Source organism: Cyprinus carpio, chromosome A3, assembly GCF_018340385.1.
Source record: "Cyprinus carpio isolate SPL01 chromosome A3, ASM1834038v1, whole genome shotgun sequence".
Classification (NCBI taxonomy): domain Eukaryota; kingdom Metazoa; phylum Chordata; class Actinopteri; order Cypriniformes; family Cyprinidae; genus Cyprinus; species Cyprinus carpio.
In genome coordinates this window covers 23,828,428-23,847,466 of record NC_056574.1, presented here as the reverse complement: position 1 = coordinate 23,847,466, position 19,039 = coordinate 23,828,428, and the positions used below count along the sequence as shown (strand labels likewise).

At 38.0% G+C, this 19,039-nt stretch overlaps 1 protein-coding gene across 3 annotated transcripts; it reads left to right on the top strand.

Annotated features, from left to right (window-relative positions):
* The first annotated feature begins 6,365 nt into the window (after positions 1-6,365).
* On the top strand, positions 6,366-18,804 carry LOC109049309. 3 transcript variants are annotated; one of them, XM_042725235.1, is made up of 3 exons: positions 6,366-7,568; positions 13,766-15,169; positions 17,073-18,804. In XM_042725235.1, the coding sequence occupies exons 2-3, from the start codon at positions 13,785-13,787 to the stop codon at positions 17,083-17,085; spliced, it is 1,398 nt and encodes a 465-aa protein (XP_042581169.1). In that variant the 5' UTR covers positions 6,366-7,568; positions 13,766-13,784; the 3' UTR covers positions 17,086-18,804. The 3 variants fall into 3 exon arrangements, with proteins under 3 accessions (XP_042581169.1, XP_042581180.1, XP_042581175.1); XM_042725246.1 differs by lacking the exon at positions 6,366-7,568 and adding an exon at positions 7,597-8,589; XM_042725241.1 differs by lacking the exon at positions 6,366-7,568 and adding an exon at positions 7,597-8,593.
* Positions 18,805-19,039: the final 235 nt, after the last annotated feature.

Sequence of the window (19,039 nt, the reverse complement as noted above, 5' to 3'; positions counted from 1 at the left end):
TATCAAAGCAAACATTGCCGCAGGTTGATTAAGGTTTTCCCCACATAACAACTGCATGGAATCTGGTAACATATTGAGTAAAAGACATCAATTACTCAGTATGATACTTTTTTGTGTGTGTGCAGTAAATGTCTATATGAGCAAAGGCCCTAGTGACTTTTTTTTCCTACTTTTCACATATTATTAGATCCTTCTGTCCTGTCCCTTCTGAATGTGGTGGAAAATGAATACTGAATATGTTTAATGACCCATTACGGTGTCAGCTGGTTTTGTGTGTCCAAAGAGTAAGATAATGTAATTACAGTATACTAATGTGAAAGTGTTTCTCAGCTTCAATACACCTCTTTTAAACACCTGGCATTTGAAGGGATAGTTCACCCAAAATGAAAATATTGTCAACATTTATTCACCATCCCAACTAACAAGGAACATTGCCAGAACGGTTCTTTTATTAACATTTATATATTTTTTTTTTCAAAGTTTTCTTGTCTTTAATTACATTTTCAAAACATTAGCACAAAACATTATTTATACAATGTTTATGGATTTTTTTTCATTAAATGTTTTAGTTGGACGTTCATCTAAGTTCATCTAACATTTTTTTCAAATGTTACTACATGTTTCAGAATGTTCAGAGAATATTTAAAAGAAACATTCCCATAATGTTTGCAAAATGATAAAAAATTGAATGTTCCTTAGAGAGAAATGTATGCATAACCAAGGCGAAACATTTTAAAAACAGAACATTCATAAATGAACATTCAGAAAAACATGATGAGAATATTAGCAAAGCGTTCTTATTTCTTAGAAGGTTCTTTGGTCATGTTGTTCCTAACCTGTTTGAATTTCATAATAATAATAATAATTGTTTTTGTCCATACAATGAAAGTTAATGGTATCCAAAACAACACTGGACCCCACTGACTTTCATTGTATGAACATTTTTGGGCAAACTATGTTAAGACAAATGTACAATGCCCTCCTCACAAAGTAATGCAATGACCAAAAATTATAAAAAAAATTTGAAATGTTAGGAGAATCTCTGTCCACACACACAAAAATATACAACAAAAACATACATATAGGCATTCCAGTCGCTATCACACACCCTGTCCCACAGGACTGACAGATGGAGCGGCCTCTCTGTCCATTCCCCTCTCTCTCTCCTGCTGTCTATTGTGGGCTGTAAGTCTATCTCCTGCTAACTGCCAAAGTGGTTCAAACACAAAGTCTGCCGCTGAAACAGTACCCAACAGGGTGTTGTATAGTGAGTAAAATTTACAATGTGTTACATTTCTCCTTCAGCATACATCAGTGTGGAGGGAGGGCTCATGTCTACCGCATCAGTCAGAATATATATATAAAGATGATTTATAAACAGGCTCTAATTTGACATCTTTGAAGCAAAAGTTATTTTTTCAAGGGCATTATAGTGACTTTGGTGACCATTTGTGACCATTTAGAAAGAAATTCCTGCAACAACTATGGTTCATCCTAACTCTGCTGCGAAAAAGGAGTCACGTAACTTAAAAAAACGTAACTTGCATGATACTTCTAAAGAAGTCCCAGGAGCTGTAATGAATGGTTTGTATTGCACAGAAGAAAGACAATGGTGTGAATGCTATAAGACTCTGCACAGGTACAATGACATAAAACATGTGTTATACTTATGTGCAACATGAGCCAATTTTTATCTATCAAAGAAACTTTAGAGATACAGACTATCACCATTTAATCTGCTAAATTCATGCAAATTCTAAACAAACCAACAACTTTTTCAAATGCAACACTTTGTAACTATATACAGCTTTTTGTTCTATTTTCCCACAATAATTAGACTGACACACAATAATATGGAACGGATTCTGACCGCAGGATAGTGACCACAGGATTGCATGTAAAATGGGGCTTGGTAAAATCATCGGCACACAACCATTCTTATTCCGTGGTGTTTGACATTTAAAATCACTTTCTTCTCCCCATCTCCAGATGCAGTTTAATTATGGGAACTTACATCTAAATCCTGTTCCTCCTCATTCCGTTTTGACAAACTGTCCTGCTTTTAATCGATGCTTTTATTAAGAAAACAAGATGGGTCTGATTACTTGGTGGCATAGGCCAATTTAATTTAAAGAACAGACAAAGCATAATTAGTAAAACATGCTATTCTAGATAAATAACTTTCATGTGTGTAATTATCAAATAGCACACATCATTCAGTTACCTCTTTTGCAAACCTCAATGACCGCACACATTGACCGAGACGATCCACGCATGTAAATAAATGAATGGGAGAAATATATGCTAAAAATGACTATAGTCATACCTACTGTCATCTGTCGTGCATGATACGAACATCACAGAGATCATTGTTTTAATTCCAAGGAAATGCAAGAAATGATCAATTGTATGCAACGTTAAATGAATTGGATAAGTGTTTGTCAAAAAGTTTTTTTTAGTTATTTAATGTTAGAATGCACCATTACTTTTCATACAAAATATACATTTGATTAATTCACACTTTCCTGGGAATCAAACCGATGACCTTGGCATTAGTACTGCCGTGCTCTACACTGTAATAAAAAAAAAAAAAAAAAAAAATTCACGGTCATTTTTTACAGTGTACTGTTTGAGCTACAGGGATCACTGTTATTTGATTTTATTTCTAATTTAAAAAATGTCATAAAACATAATATCAACGTACAATGTTTCTTTGTTCAGATTTGATAGCAGCTTCACTCGCACTGCTGGATGTAGATGCAAGGGGGTATTTCCAAAATGGCTTCCAATTGAAATGACTTGTCTTAAAGGGACTTTGATATAGATTAAGAAATTAATTTAATCAAATACACAATAAAATCTAGGCTCAACTTTAGCCAAACCAGACTGAACTGTATACAGGCCTATACAAATCCTATTTTCAAATGTCCTCTGAATTTCTCTGCAGTTTTTGGTTTAGATTCTCAAGAGAAGTTAAATTGACCCAACCAATTTGACCAACAGCAGATGGTGTTTCTATGAATTTTAAAAGTGCAAACATTCAATGGTTCAGTAAGAATGTGAAATGTTTTGGATGTTAGACATTAGTGAAAATATTCTGTAATAAAGAAAGAAATGCAAACCCCTAGAAGTGTTGCAAAACTCACAAATTCTCTTCTTATTAAAAATGTTTTTGAAATAAATGAAGCGGGAGAATGTTATGTTCAGTGTTCATGTACTTTTAAATAATTCTAAATTAAGTTCAAGAATAACTAGAACAACACAGAAAACTCATCTTGAGGTGTGGATCCATGTTTCTGCGGCCTTTTTAAACTGTCATAAATTATTGCACACTTATATATAATTCATTTGGTTTTACTTTGTAGTATGTTTCAAAAGTTTTTACCCAAAAAAACACATTGGACCCCAATGAAGGAATGCAAGGTCTGCCTCAAAGACAATCACAGTCTATGCTTATCTTCTCAAGAACACTACTTGTGAAGTGAAGATAAACTCAAGGAGTATAACATAAAGCCTTTAAGATGCCATAAGAGCCCATTGGATGCCTGCGGTGACAGTGGTCCGCCACACTGCACTCAACCAAGACCCATTAAGACCGGTTTGCCCCATTTCCATACTCAAATCAATGGTGGAATATTTCATGCAAGTTGCTTGTTGAATGTATTTCTGTTAATGGTTTTCCCTCTATTGCTGTTATGAGGATTGTAAAGCGAGGCTGAGAATATAAAAAGGGGCTCCGTATGAGTTGTAATCATATCAGTTTACAGCAAACACACAGCATGGAGCCACACTTTTACGTGCTTTATAAAGCTGACAAGCTTTCCCTCGCGCACTATCATTCCTTTTAAAGTTCAACCATTTCTTCTGCCTCCCTCCGTTCCATATGAAGCTGTTTCTCATTAAGGATTAAACAGAGTTAGGTTCTCTGTTCCCATAATTAAGGCATTCCTAAAATCAGTCTCTCCTCTTAAATCCCTTGGTCTATCCCTCCTCTTTCCCAGTAGAAAGGGATTCCACGGATCTGATACCTAGTACCTATCATCTCAAGGTGTGTGAAATTGAGGATTATGTACTTTAGTCTGTGTGTTTTGTTAAGAAGGGAACTCCTGTATTCTTGACCTCTCCTCTCTGACCCTTTTCGAATCCAATTTCAGGCCTCAGTAACCCTCTCTGATCCCAAATACTTTTACACAAATACAGCAGTTGCACTTTTAAGGTGGTCACCGACAAACGCCCATAATGCTGCAGGACATGACACATCAATCAAAGGCGCTGCCCCCTTATCTGATCCGTGCTCCCACCTAGGACCCCTGACTTCTGACCTCTAGCTTGTCTGCCATGGTGGGTGCTGTTGAGGACAGATTCACAAGACGGGGGCTAATTAGGTCAGATTGCTGCGAACTGTGCATTACAGCTGAAATTGGAAACACATGCTGTGACTCACAGCAGGAGAGAAAGAGAGAGAGAGAGAAAGAGAGAGAGAGAGAGAACACCAGGAAAGAGGTAATGGTGGTGCTGGGGGTGAAGAAATGGGGGTAATGTAAGGTGGAGCTGAGGGGTTCACGAGGTGCAGTGATGGAGGAGGTCTATGAAACTGATGTGTGTGAGGGAGGATACAGAGAGGAAAAATTTATTTAATGAATGAATGAATGGTACCTCTTTGAGACCATAAATCTAGCCTCATTTTCAGGAGAGCGTTTGTGGACAGCATACTGGTTTCCTTGACAGCTCCGCTATTTTCAATAATTGCTATAATTGCTATGTAACAGATTGTAATTGCTTTGATATTTGAGGTTTGAGGTGGGATATCCATTGCCATGGAAATAAATCTGAGACACAAACTATGAGCAAGGGACACAACAAAAACACAAATGTACTGCAAGTGAAATAATTACTAAAAACACTTTTCCAAAGTTTGAAAGAAGAATGAATTAAAATTAACATTTAAATTATTAAATAATAAATAAGTAATATTACATTTGTTCATTATATTTATTATTAATACTAGCCTATATATTTAATAGTATTTATTTTAAATGTATTTAAACAATTTATTATTATTTTATTATTGTTTCGAGATTAAAATATAACAATAAAAATTATATTATTTTAATATTTTTAATTACTACTGTTATTGTTATATTATGATTATTATTATCATTAGGGGTGTAATGGTAGTCACGGTTCGGTACGTTTTGGGGTCATGCCTCGATACGAGTTTGGTACAGCAGAAAATGTATATTTTTTCATTTATTTTGAACAGACAGTAGTATTACAGACAAATAGCGTGAGCAGTTGTTTTTTATTTGAATTAGATTGTATAATTTCAAGATTTAAAGCAAAAACAGAATGGCCTGATTTTAGATTTGGGAAAGTATGCTACATAAAACATATCGGCACAAAACAAAAACAGCAGGCGGACTGAATGAGAGCGCAGTTTCACTCTCTGACAGCAGGCGGCGCTTCTGGAACAGCAGCGATATAGAGTTTTCAAGGTTACCACTATAAACAAAGCCTATAACAAATTTACTAAAATATTAAAATTAAAACAGAAAAAAAAAATATATATATATAACAGTATATCAATGATAATAAAATGTCAATAATATATAATAAGCAGCTATTTATTGAGTGTCTTTTGCAAAGCTCAAGGTCGTATTACGTGAGAAGGATTGTCTCTTATCTGTTTCAGCATCTGAAAGACATGCAGTTTCGTCAAAAGCTCTCATCTATGACAGTGTCAGACTTGCGGTGTGGTCCTTGTGTGATGAGTTGCCCTGTATAGGTGTTCGGAGTGTATGGTCGTAAAAGGTCTTTCACAAAAACAAGTAATGCAGGTTCACACTACATAATGAGACCGTTTACCTAACTGATATTTAGAAATGTATTTTTATCCTTCAACGATAAGGTGTCAGAGCTCTCTGTGCATGTGTATGTATGTGTATGTTAAACAATTTGAGTGTGAGTGTGTGAAAGGACTTTTGTACCTCCGTCTGAGTTTGTCCCTTCTTTCCCTTTCTGCCTTTGTTCACCTGTCATCTCGCTCAATACCTCAGTGACTCCTCGCTCTCAATCATTCTCTGTTCCTGTGGCTCTCTCTCATTCTCACCAATACGCCCTGGGGTTGAAATATCTTAGTGCATACGAAACAAGTTCAGACAAAACCAGAGAGACAGAATAGTGCTAAGAAGGTAAAGACTGGGAGTGAATGACAGTAAATGCCAAGAGGGAGGAACAGCGTCAGGAGAGGACAGGAGAAAAGATATGAGGGGGCTGGACCACATTTTAGACCTCACTGAGCTTTGTATTTGTGTGTGTGCTCACCTGTGTTTGTGTGTGTTAAATATGAAGTTCCTCATTTGAAAAACTCTTTTCTGTACCCCTCTCGTTCTCTTATTCTCTGCCCCATCTCTCTCATCCCCTGACTCTTTCACGGACAGTCTCACAGGGGCAGGGTTGTAACAGAACACTTCTCTCTTTTGTCTCCTTTCTTTTCCTTATCCTTTCATCTTTTTAAACTTTCTGGGGAAATGGGTTTTGGTGGGATGGAAATTTCTGCTATAGGTGAAAGGAGGAAAGAGGAGGGGAGAACGAGAGATGGAGAATGAGAGAAGCCAATATACGTCTCCTGCTATAAAAACTAAGGGCTGGATGGAGGTAGACGCTGTAAAAAAATCTCCAGAGGAAATTGCTTTAACAAATTGCCCTGTAATTCCAGAGCTGCATGGTCCCAAAATCCAACCTGTTCAGATCACCATAAACTGACATGAAATAAATGAAATTCTGCTGTCCGCTACTTTTATGCCATTAACTGAAAGGTCACAAGGTGTAGGATGCACTTTGCTTGGGGTGATTAATTTGGACTTAAACTCAATTAACTGACAATAAATCAATTCTTAAGAAGACAGTCTATCCATTAACCTACATTTAAACCATTTTCCACTCTGTTTTTGTTTTTTGTTTTTCATTATGAGAACTCTCACACCCACCGCCAGCAGATGGTCCTCGTTCTTTTTTTCCTCCACCATAATGTCTTCTTTCAGTACTGTGTCCATTCCTCTTCTTCTAAACCAGCCCTCTTTCACTCCCACTGGCTGTTGTCCCCTCACCGCCTTTCGTGAAGATACCTTACTTGAGCACTCAGACCTTCTCGCCGCGGGAATTTCTGCATCCACTTAATTAACTTTTTAGAACTTTTATTTCAGATTAAACGTCTCTCATTTACAGCTCAAAGTCGGCGATTTGTGGTCTGACTGCTGGAAAAGTAGAGCTGGCGCTCATGCACGCAGTGTCAGAGGTGTATTATTGCTCTGGATGTTCACCGCTTGCATGCAAATCCTCCAGAAAGTCGCGCGCGAGGAAAGTAAAACAGATAAGCGTGGAAATACAACTCGACGTGGACCTTCTCAGACTGGACTCCGGAGATGATGTGGGAGACTTCTGCAGTCTGAACGATGTGAATCGAGAGTGCTTCTGGAAATTTCGTTAATTTTTGCGTGAGACTGACAGACTGTAGAATCAATGTGGTGTTTGCCGAAGATACGTGTGGCCCGAAACTCACCTAAACGGTAGGTGCTGCGTGTTTTTAGAGATACCTTTTTAACATATTAGCGTATTATGTCCATTAATCATACGCTTCCGATGTTGATAACATCTAAAGTGCTGTACAGACAGATTCAGTTTTTTTGGCTTCATTTTCGTAACAGTTAATTTAATGTGAAGCAGGTGTTGATTGGACTCGTTGACAGGTTGTCAAGCTTTGGAAGAAGCCGAATGCAAATGAATCGTTCACTTGAGTCGAATCGTTACAATGAATCAGATGAATCGGTTCGCAAAATAATTCGAATTCGCACCGAGTCTCTTTCGATACACGAGCTGATAGTAGTACGAAAACAGCTGGTTTTAACAGCATTTTATTAAAACATAATTTCAAGCCAGGTGATGTTGATACATTCTAGTATTGTTTATTGCAACATAGCCTAGGTAAATTATGTAATTAGCTGAATCATGGCTGCAACAAACTGGCCCACAAACCACACATTTGTATTAAAAATAATTGCAATAATAACTTCAATAAACAGTAATTTGTCTGGACATGTACTACAGTTTTTGCTGAACCGGTTAAAGCATGTAATATGAAACCCAATCATCACGTACAGTAAGTTTAACAGCGGTGGGGGTTTTTTTTCGTTTGGAAACCAATTCTTCGAAAGAACCGATTCATAAAAATGAGTTGGACTCATTACTAGTCGAACTTAAAACGATCGTGAGAAGCGCTTGCCCCAGGCCTCTAAAGAGATGACTGAAAACTGTTTTGGCGAAAGACCAAAATATGCTTGATCTCATATTTTTCAACACTAGCCGCTAGCGAATCGACAAGACTGTAACTCTGATTGTAGTCAACGGCGCTGTCCCGTCACTCGCGTGCGTGCAGTGTGCGGTTTATATGTAAACCTTCTCTGTCCGGTGCGTCCGCGCTCCACCGTCAGTTCAGGTGTGCACCAGGTGTTTGCATTTGTTTACCTGTCTGCCTGCGTACCTCGGAAGAAGGTCTCTGAAGTCAGTCCAACATGCCGTTTAAAATACACAGTAGGTGTGTTTTTGTTTTTGCATTAACTTTGTCTCGTTCCTCAGAATGATGGCTTAAATAATCCAAATCGTTTTATTGTGTAGTGTTATAGGGACTATCCTTTGGAGGAAGTCTGAAAAAGACAAACAAAAGTATGTTAGTTCTACACATGAGAGTAGTTGTCAGTACTAATGTGTTTACACAGTAAAGGAGTTAAAGGGTGGGAGCTGGCAGCCATTAAAACAATAATGAACACACATGCACATTCTGTCTGTCACCTGTCCAGCTAGCCTATGAGAACAGAAGCTCACAACCACTGTTTACTACGTAATGGATGTTTATGTAACTATTTTCTCACCCTGTAACACATAAAGTGTGGGGGGAAAGCCATTGAGACAGAACAAGTAAGAAAAAACCTACAGGTATTTATGAGAGATGTGAACTCTTCCTCCTTTCTGTGCCTTTGATCAGAAACATCTGTACAGTATGGTGATTTTTTTATGTAAATGATTTTATGAGAAAGAGGAGAGTCAAGTTATGTTTGTCTTTGAATAATAATTCTTGTCTGCCAAGAAAATGTTTTTTTTTTTCCCCAGAGGGAATTTGTGCAGCATATTTTTTCTTTCTTTTTTAAAATTAATATTAAAGAGTAAAATAATTTTCTACCTTTTTGTTTCCATTAACCCAAGAGTTTTATTTACAATTCATAATTTAGTTTTACACAACCATTGTGTACCATCTGACCGACCCATAATCAGGCTGGTTTATTTTTTTATTTTATTTTTTATCACTTGTAGCTTTAAAACTCCAATGTAAAGATGCCCCATCCTTTAATGAAAGCCTAATTGCAAAGCCTGCAATAAAGACATCTTCATAATTCCACACAAACTACAGTGATGCAATTACGGAACTATACAAAGGTACTCTTTCTATACTTTTGAATCATTTTGAATCCTCTTCCTTATTATGTGACTGGGATTGGGCTGGACAGATTGCTAAACACTTGAGTACCAACGTGTAATTTCAACTGTCTAATAAAAAAATTTGTGGAAGCTGGAAGCCAATTTTTGCAGTTCATGTTCAATAAATGGTATTTTTTTTGGGCTGGATGAAAAGTTTTGAGTTCTGAAAGTTATAATAAAACTAAATATAAAAGATACAAATTTAAATATGAAGTTAGATTGTATCATGACATGATCTGTTTAACTTGATTTTAAACAGTTTTCAGTTTCTTTCCAATTCTTTGTGGCTTGATATGGGAGTTCAGACTGTGCTGCGTTGGACGCATATGGCCAAGTGTATAGGGTGAGTGGGACGATGGGAAAATTCCAAAATTGTCAGTCATGTCAAGTCTGAACAGGGGGATTGTAGAATGTCTATCATGAGTCACGCTTTTGTTCGGATTGGAGAGGATATATAATAAAGGCCATACATCTGCAATAATTGATTTGACAGGCTTGTTAGTGTGACAGCATGAAGTGGTAGTGGATCCTCTGGCTGATTTCCAGTGAAAACCCTTAGAAAGAGGTTATTTATAAAGCGGGTTTAAAGTTTTCAGTGGCGTGAAGCTGAGAATTAAACAAAGTGGGAGAGCCAAAGTGTTTGTCTGGCTTTTGTCTAGAAGATGGCAGATTAGGCTTGTCATGGGGGTGGGAGTAGTGGGTCAGATCAAAGATATGTGTGGATGTGTGCGCACAGGTTCCTGTGAGGTAGAGTGTATAAGATCGGGTTAAGCATGTGGGTTCATTGTGTTCAGGAGCTTGGCGTTTTTTATATGAGGCTGGAGGCTCATTTTTGAGCTGTGCGTAAGGTGAGGAGAGAAAGTGAAGGGCTTCTCTGGTTGGCAGAGTTTGTGAAGCATGTCATTGCTGCAAATGGAGCGCACTGATTGAGTGGTTCTGCATATCGCCCAGCGTCTACAGATATGTCTCCTGCTCGTGTGTCTGCCTGCCTACTGCCAGCAAGGCTTCCTCTCAGTTCACACTCATACGCATCTTTTCATTCATCTGTTAATTTTATACAGTAAAAATGCAGTCCATACATAAAATAATTTGAATGCAGTTCTATGTTGAGCATGTTTTTTAATTTATAAAAAAACAAAAACAAAAAAAAAAACGTGTTTTAAGGTCAGATAGTCTGTTAAAATGTCGTTTTAGCTTTTTATGACAAGGCAAGGTTGGTTCAGGTTGAAATATGCCATGTTGTGTGACTACTAAAAAATGATTTTGCTATGAATATAAAAATATTTAAAAAAATAATGAAAAAAAATTGATAATCATTATCATTAACTAATTTAAATGTATTTTAATATAGATTAAATTATATAAAATCACTTATTTAAGATGTTTAGAAAATAATTTAGTACTTCATTTCAGCTCTCAGCAATATGCTGTGATTTAGTGACTCTTGTTTTTATATTGTTGCATTTTGTAGTTTGTGAGACCGTATGAAGGCATTTTAGATACATAAAATATGAGTGTCAACATTAGAGGTTGTGAAAGACCTAGACTGTAAATCTCTGCAAAAATACCTTCATCTTACACACAGCCCCTTTAAGCAAGTGAATTTTCATTTAAAAGACAAAAGAGCCTCATTTGCACATAGCACACCTGTTCCTATGTTGAACGTAAACAGGAAGTAAGCACTTATATATGTAGTGCTCCATGTCCTGGCATGCATATGTATGGATTGGTGGCATTCTTTCTCTGCTTGTGACCGCAGGCTTAGTTGTGCATTGTATGAGAGTGTGTTCGTTTGGCTTGAGTGTTTTTAGAAAACAGTGTCCGGGGTGGGGTGCTGTTATTATGAGTATCACAAGTGGTGATTTTGCACTTCACACACAAACTTCTTGTCCACCCACTCTCTCCGTATGAGTCTAATGATTATCTCTTCTTCTCAAACTAACAGTCACTTGACTCTGCGTACACTGGCTTTACTCGCCCTCGGCCCCCTCCTTCATTCTAGTGTGTCCCGCCTGGGGAAACCCAGGAGGAGTTTTCTCAGTTGAAGCCACATCACTGACATTCTGAGCATTCTTCTTTTCTTGAACTCTCTTTCTTTCTAAATGCCTCTCCCTCCCAAATCTCTCAGCACAACACTAAAGGACTGGTGAGTAATTTACACCTGGCCTTAACATTGGACAGATCGACTGCATCCCTCACTGTAGCATGAGCAAGATGACACACTCTAGGTCTGTGTGGTCACATTTTTCTTGTCAATACTTGCTAAAAAGCTAATTTGATACATTTTAAGAAGATATTTTTGAGTTGGGTTGCTGTTAAGAGCATCAAATCTCATGTCTTACATGCTTCATGTACTTTGCGCTAATTTTTGTATACATTTAGTATAAATTGTTTCTATATACACTACTGTTCAAAAGTTGGGGTCAGTAAGATTTTTTTTTTCTGCATGGATGCATTAAATTGATCAAAAGTGACAGTTAAGACAAATAAATTTTATAAAAGATTTTAAATAAATGGTTCAAGTTTAATTATTTCTATTCATCATAGAATTCTGAAAAAAATATGACTCTTGGTTTCCACAAAACTATTAAGCAACACAAATTGACCACAAAATCAGCATATTAGTATGATTTCTGAAGGATCATGTGACAATGAAGTAATGGCTGCTTTGCCATCACAGGAATAAATTACATTTTAAAAAACATTCCAATATAAATGTTCACAATATTAATACAATACTGTATTTTTGATCCCTTAAATGCAACCTCAATCTTGATAACAAACAGTAGTGTGTATGTTATATATTGTTTGATGATATTTTGGTTTCTGTAATGAGTTAATTTTGTCAACCCTCTCTTCACAACGTTCATATATAAATATTATTTTGATGTTATAATGTGACCAAAAAAAAAAAAAAAAAACTGTGCCAGTGATGAGGCACAGTTATCTTATTTTTTTTTTATTTTATTTTTTTTGATGTGGTGGTTTTGCTTCTACCTGGTGGTTGACAGTGTGCTGAAGGTAAAAGGAAGAGAGTGTATCATCCATCAGTGTATAGTTTTACTCTAACCCCCACTAAATAAACACATAAATCACCTCCACTGGGCCAGTAACCGCCCAGGTGCTTGTCTTAGGTAGAAGACTGCTGAACTCTGGCGTTCCTGTCAATAAATAACTTAAATCTCTGAGGTCTTCTCAGCACTGCTGAGAGTCATGTTCCAGAAGTGTGTGAATATGGGATCATCGGGTCAAACGTATGGAAAAAGGATATAAGACAAAAACGTACAAAAAGATCATAAAAGACGATGAATTATTTGAGGCCCAAAGCAACATCACCTTCTTTTATTTATTTATTCTTTGGCTCAAACAGTAAAGTGGCATCTTTTTGTTTGACTCAGTCATGCTCTTAATCTGTGAAATTTACAACCTTTTCCATACATACCAGAGTTGTTTGTGGTGCCATGTGGAACTAGGCCAGCACCAGACCAACACTGTTAGTGGCTTTATTTCAGACAGAGCTTGCCAGACGTCGACTAGCCGGTGACTTCATGTCTGTGCCGACCAACCGAAGCAGGCTATAGTGAAGCAAGTTTGTGGCTCCACTTTATGAATCTGCTGCTTGCATCTTGCATTTTGCATCTTTATTTCGTCTAGCATATGCCAAAGCTGTAAAGCTAAAGTTTTACAGTTTTAGGCTTATTTTACCTTATTTTTATGAGCTGGCAATGAGGAAACCTGTTTCCGCCTCAGAGTAAAAAAGTATACAATGGAAAGTATGCATTGCAAATTTGATCTCCCAGTTGTGATTTTATATCTTGCAATGTAACGTTCTATCTTATTTTGAAGTCAGCATAAAATGAAACCCTGTCTATTTTCAAAATGCATGTTATCCTCCATGCATGGTTCGTTTAAATTTATTTATTTTATTTTTTTATCATTTGAAATTTTTAATCAAAGTTTCAAATGATCTTCTGGTGAAACAACAGACTTCTCTCTGGTGACGTATGCTGGACTTTTCCAGTAATTTAGTCCACAGAAACCCCATCACTATCTTACTATTAACAGTGAGCTTGTATTCAGATCTGCCTCCATCCAATCAACAACCACTGGAAAGAACTAAGTCCTGCCCTACATTTTTTCTTAACATTCTAAACATTCCAAAGTTTTTTAAACGCCACTGTTCTTCCTCTTTATGCTCTTTCTAATTCTAGCTTTTTTTTTAATCAATTCATAGTTGACACGTCTTGGGAGTGATGCACTGGCTTCCCCTGGTTGCCATGGTGATCGCCTCGGCCCTGCCTTTCCCTCAAAGTCCTGTGCCCAGGCTTGTTGCCGCGACGATAGAGCCTGGCAGAAACGACAGCAACAGCAGCAGCGTCCCGACAGCTAACATCAGCATGCCGACCAACTCATCAGTGGACAAAGACTCCCATGATGCTGTTTCTCACAACAACTACAGCACACATGACATAGCTCCTCACAGAACAGTCGATAAGCCGAGCACGTTTGAGGAGGACAATATATCCAAAGATAGACCAAACCGAGAGAATCTTCTAATAGAAGACCGTTTTGTCAATAACACAAAGCAGGACTACACAGGTGGAGGTAGGACTACCGGAGCAGATGCCTCCAGACCGCATGATCCTAGGAAACACAACTCACAAAAAATACTAGCTGAAAAAAGCAATGATATTCTCAAGGACTATCAGCTTGAAAGTAGCCAGTTTCATGAAGGAAGCAGTATTGAGGTAGAGACTCTTCTTAAAGATGACAGGAACGCAAGAAGTAAACTGAGAGACGGGCCTCTTGAAGGTCCTACGGTCTCGCTGCAGAGTTCTCCAGTGCAGGAACATCTGGACGAAGCTCAAACGGTTGGGAGCACCAATGCTAAAGAGTTGGTGCAGCAATATGGAGGGTTTGGAACAGAACCGGGCTTTGGGTTTGATGACATAGGCCTACGAGAAGAAGATCAGCTGCTTTTGCTGGACGCCCATCCTCGGGTACTTTTCTCCCCGGCCCTTTCCCCACCCAAACACCCACCTCTGCTCTTAATGCTGGAGTCGGGCTTTTTGACCGATGACGTTGAGGATGAGGAAAGTCACATGATGGATGCTAACACGTCTGCTCACAGAGGCGACAAAGAAACATACAGGAACTTACTCTTGGGCCTCTCTGATTCTGATGGCCACATTCCAAGTGTCCGCCGCAAGCGTCAAGCCGTCCACAGCGCACAAGGCATCGCACGCTCTGTATGTGAGGCCGAAAGCAGGTGGGTGACCAACAAGAAGACCGCGGTGGACTTTCTTAGCAACACCGTCACTATTCTGCAAGAGATCCAGACCCAGACCGGGCCGCTCAAGCAGCATTTCTATGAAACAAAGTGCCGTAAGCCAGATCCAAATAGGAAAGGTGAAGTGCAGGCGGTGGAGGGGGCCAGCTGCTTGGGGGTGGATAAGAAACACTGGATGAGCAGGTGCGAAACCAAACAATCGTACGTACGCGCACTCGCCTCAGATGAAAACAAGAGGATAGGATGGAGGTGGATCCGTATTGACTCCTCCTGCGTTTGCGTGCTACTCACTAGAGGGACATACAACACTAAGAAGTTTGAGAGAGGAAGAGAGCGAGAAGGCAGAAGGTACAGCTAGCTTGGACTGTCTGAACATAGGATTGACACGGAGTTGAAAGATCATGTGAATTTTAAGTGTTTGAGGGACTGTATCTGTTCTGGTCCACCGTGTGGGGGATATTTCTTTTCCAGATGTTCCCGCATCTATAGCTGTGCCCCAGTGTCTTACTGAGGGACAGTCATGGAAATCACCCTCATGTTGCTCAAACCTGTAAGAATGATTTTCTATTGTGGAACGCAAATGGATAGAGTGGGAAAGTTTTTGGACACCAAGCCACTCTTAAACGTGTTAGAATTTCATTGCATTGGATACTGGCAAAATGGCATCTGCAAACAAATAATGCCAGAGCTTTTCACTTTTCTCAGACACCTTTCCAACCAATATGTATGAAGTCAGTTCTCCTCAAGTTTACGCAGGTTTTCTCTAGCAGAATAACTGCCTTTGTGGTTCATTATAATAGCATACGATATGTTACCCACAGTTTGACTCCCAGAAGGACTTTGTCTTCATTTTAAACAATATTTATAGACCGGTAACAAAAGTGTGCTTGTGCTGATTCTTTAAAGGAAATGCCTCATGTTTTGATATTTTCACATATAATGCAAAAACCTTTATACATTTTTAAATGTGGCTTAAGTGTCCAAATATTACATATTTAGTGCATTTCATTTAACAAAATCTGGTGACTTGCATAAAAGTGGGCCATGGTTGAATGGACAATATCAAAGTCACTTTTAAGGAAATTCAGATCACTCTGCAGCCACATTTGCAGTGCTTCCAAGTGGGTATTTAAAGGGTTACTCCACTGCAAAATGAAAATTTTGTCATTAATCACTTACCCCCATGTTGTTCCAAACCCGTAAAAGCTTGGTTCGTCTTCAGAACACAATTTAAGATGTTTTGGATGAAAACCAGGAGGCTTGAGACTGTCCCATAGACTGCCAAATAAATAACAGTGTCAAGGTCCAGGAAAGTATGAAAAGCTTCGTCAGAATAGTCCATCTGCCATCAGTGATTCAACCGTAACGTTATGAAGTGACGAAAATACTTTTTGTACATGAAGAAAACAAAAATAATGACTTTATTCAACAATTCCTCTCCTCTGTCTCTCTCCAAATCAGTGTAGTGCCATTTTTTGCAAATCTGAGCAGTATGCAGGCAGCTTACGCTCTTCTTGAATAAAGTCGTTATTTTTGTTTTCTTCATGTACAAAAAGTATTGCCGTTGCTTCATAACGTTACGGTTGAATCACTGTTGGCAGATGGAGTATTCTGACGATGCTTTTCATACTTTCCTGGATCTTGACAGTGTTATTTATTTGGCAGTCTATGGGACAGTCACAAGCCTCCCGGTTTTCATTCAAAATATCTTAAATTGTGTTCCGAAGACGAACAAAGCTTTTACGGGTTTGGAACGACATGGGGGTAAGTGAATAATGACAAAATTTTCATTTTCATCCCTTTAAGGAATGCAAGACCAGCTCCTATCTATGTGAATGGGGAAATACTGAAACCCTTGAAAATAATGGCCAAACTCACAATTAAATAACATATTTCAAGTCATCAATCAAATCTGACATTAACTGTCCCATCAATGCTGTTTCTTAAGCTCAAATAGTGTTTTAAAAAAAAGCAAATATTTAAGGTTGGTCCTGCCAGTGTGTATTCCCAAGTGCAAGTCTCAGATTTATGTGAGAAATGGAGATTCCAATGGCTCTTAAATTTAGATGGTGAGACTTACTAGAGCTGTTACAGTTTTGCCCATTCATAGCAATACAAGTGAACTGTCTTGGGTAATATATAGTCTTTGACGGTATTCCAAGTCTTCTCAAGTCTTGCGAGGATGAGGTTGATTCACTTTTTTTTTTTCTAGGTGCATTCTCTGTAACTTATTTTGTGTTTCATGAAACAGTATACGGGTTTGAAGTGATATGATGTGATGATGAGTTCCTCCGCTCTGCTGTCATTCCTCCGGTCCATATCCACGTCTAAACTCACACAAACAAGAAAACCTCAACACAGAGATCCTTTTTTTTTCCTTCGTACTTTTCGTGTATTGTTGCATTTGTTTTATTGTATCTATAGATACAGACAATAAGTTATTACTTTTGAATTAGTATGTAAGCCTTAGTACTTGATATTAATATATTTCTTTATAAATGTACAATATGTGAAACATATACATCATGCAAATATATGTGTATTTATAATAACCAAAAACAATTAAGCTGTTTAGTGGTCAGCAGTGGTCCATCAAATACCTGTCCCAAAACATGAGCCTCTTCAGTTTGAGTGTCAGAGACGATGGTTCACCCATGTACTGTTCACTCAGCAAATGTTACAGAAATACAGTCCAAAAAATGAGTGTTGGATGAAATGAACTGTAGTCAAGTTCCCTGGTTACTGTATTAAGAAAGCTGTGGAAGTCAGTACACAGGGTTTGATGTTATTTTTCACATTGAGTCATTGTAATAAAGTATTATGTAATCTTTGTAAGGTAGATGCTTTTGTATATGAATTTTTTTTTTTTACAAAGTAGATGGAAGAGTGAGAGGTGCTTTGGTAAAATACAAAGTGGAATATATGATTGTAGTTCTATTTGTTTTGTATTAAAAAACAGGAAGTACTTTGATTTGCAGTTGTCGAATATAAAACCTCAGATCTCACCTCGCACACAAATAAGCATCTCAAAATCACGAGCACGCTGAACTCTTTTAGTACCATTAGGAACACTTTATTTTATTTTGATTTTCATCATTATCTTCATTATCGTTATTGTTTATTTTGCAGACATCATTTTCAATTTGAATCACTGTCATCCTCATCAACAGTAATGGTTTGTTTTCAAATCATAACACAATTTTGTCAAAATTTACACATACAAGTAGCATATTTTAATGACCGTGTTTTTAATATTTCATATTTACGCTTTAAACTAGATCAAATAAAATTACAGTCAGAATTATTAAATGAACATGTACATACAGTTATTCAATACATACATACAGAAAATAAATAGTTATCATAAAAATAAAAAATAAAAATGAAAATACACACATTTTACAAATTGTTCCCCAAGCTCTTAACCTCATATGTTAATGTACACATAATTTTTATTTTTAACTTCATATTGTCTTATTCCCAGTAAGGTTTAGTTCGTTGTCGTCTTGGTTGTTTGACATGCATCGCAACACAGAAGCTAAACATTTCCTCTCACTTGTTTTCCCCTGGCCCTCCCCCCATTTCTCCTCCTCCGTTCACCTCTGGTCATCTTTTATGGCTTGCGTTGTTAGAATGATTCTGTCCGTCAGGACTCATTTCTGCTGGTCACTTGCTCTGTTCGCAAGCATCTTCACCTCGCGCATCTGTCTATCTGCCACCACCAGCTTCCCTTCATTTGCTGACCTTTAGTCTTTAATCTAAATGTTCGAAAAATGTAAAAAAACACCTAGTAGTAACTGAGCAAGAATTGTGCCCTTTGCAGTCTCACGTGTAGCTCTCACTGCTCACTGGGAGACACATACAGCGAAGTCTTGGCCTCACACAGCCTGGCCCCTCCACTGTGCTCTTATGTGCTTCCTCTGAACCTTACCGTATGTAAACATCCCTGAAGTCCAGGTTGAGTTGCCACAAACATCCTTTGCTATCGAGAGACCCAAGAGACCAACTGCAGGCAGTCAACGAAAGCCATTCTGAGGAACTAGAGCTGCGGGCAGCGCCATTGAAACGAAGGATGGAAAGACGAGAGAGTTCATCTACAGACGCCCCATCAGCACAGACACAGGAAGAGAGAACGACAGAAAGAAAGAATAAACAGTCATCCGATTCCTCCAACGTCCCATTTCTTACCACTCTCTTGTGTCATACATTCTTCATGTC

Excerpts from the sequence above, each read along its gene's own strand:
- LOC109049309 (XM_042725235.1), top strand. The coding sequence starts at position 13,785 with ATGCACTGGCTTCCCCTGGTTGCCATGGTGATCGCCTCGGCCCTGCCT.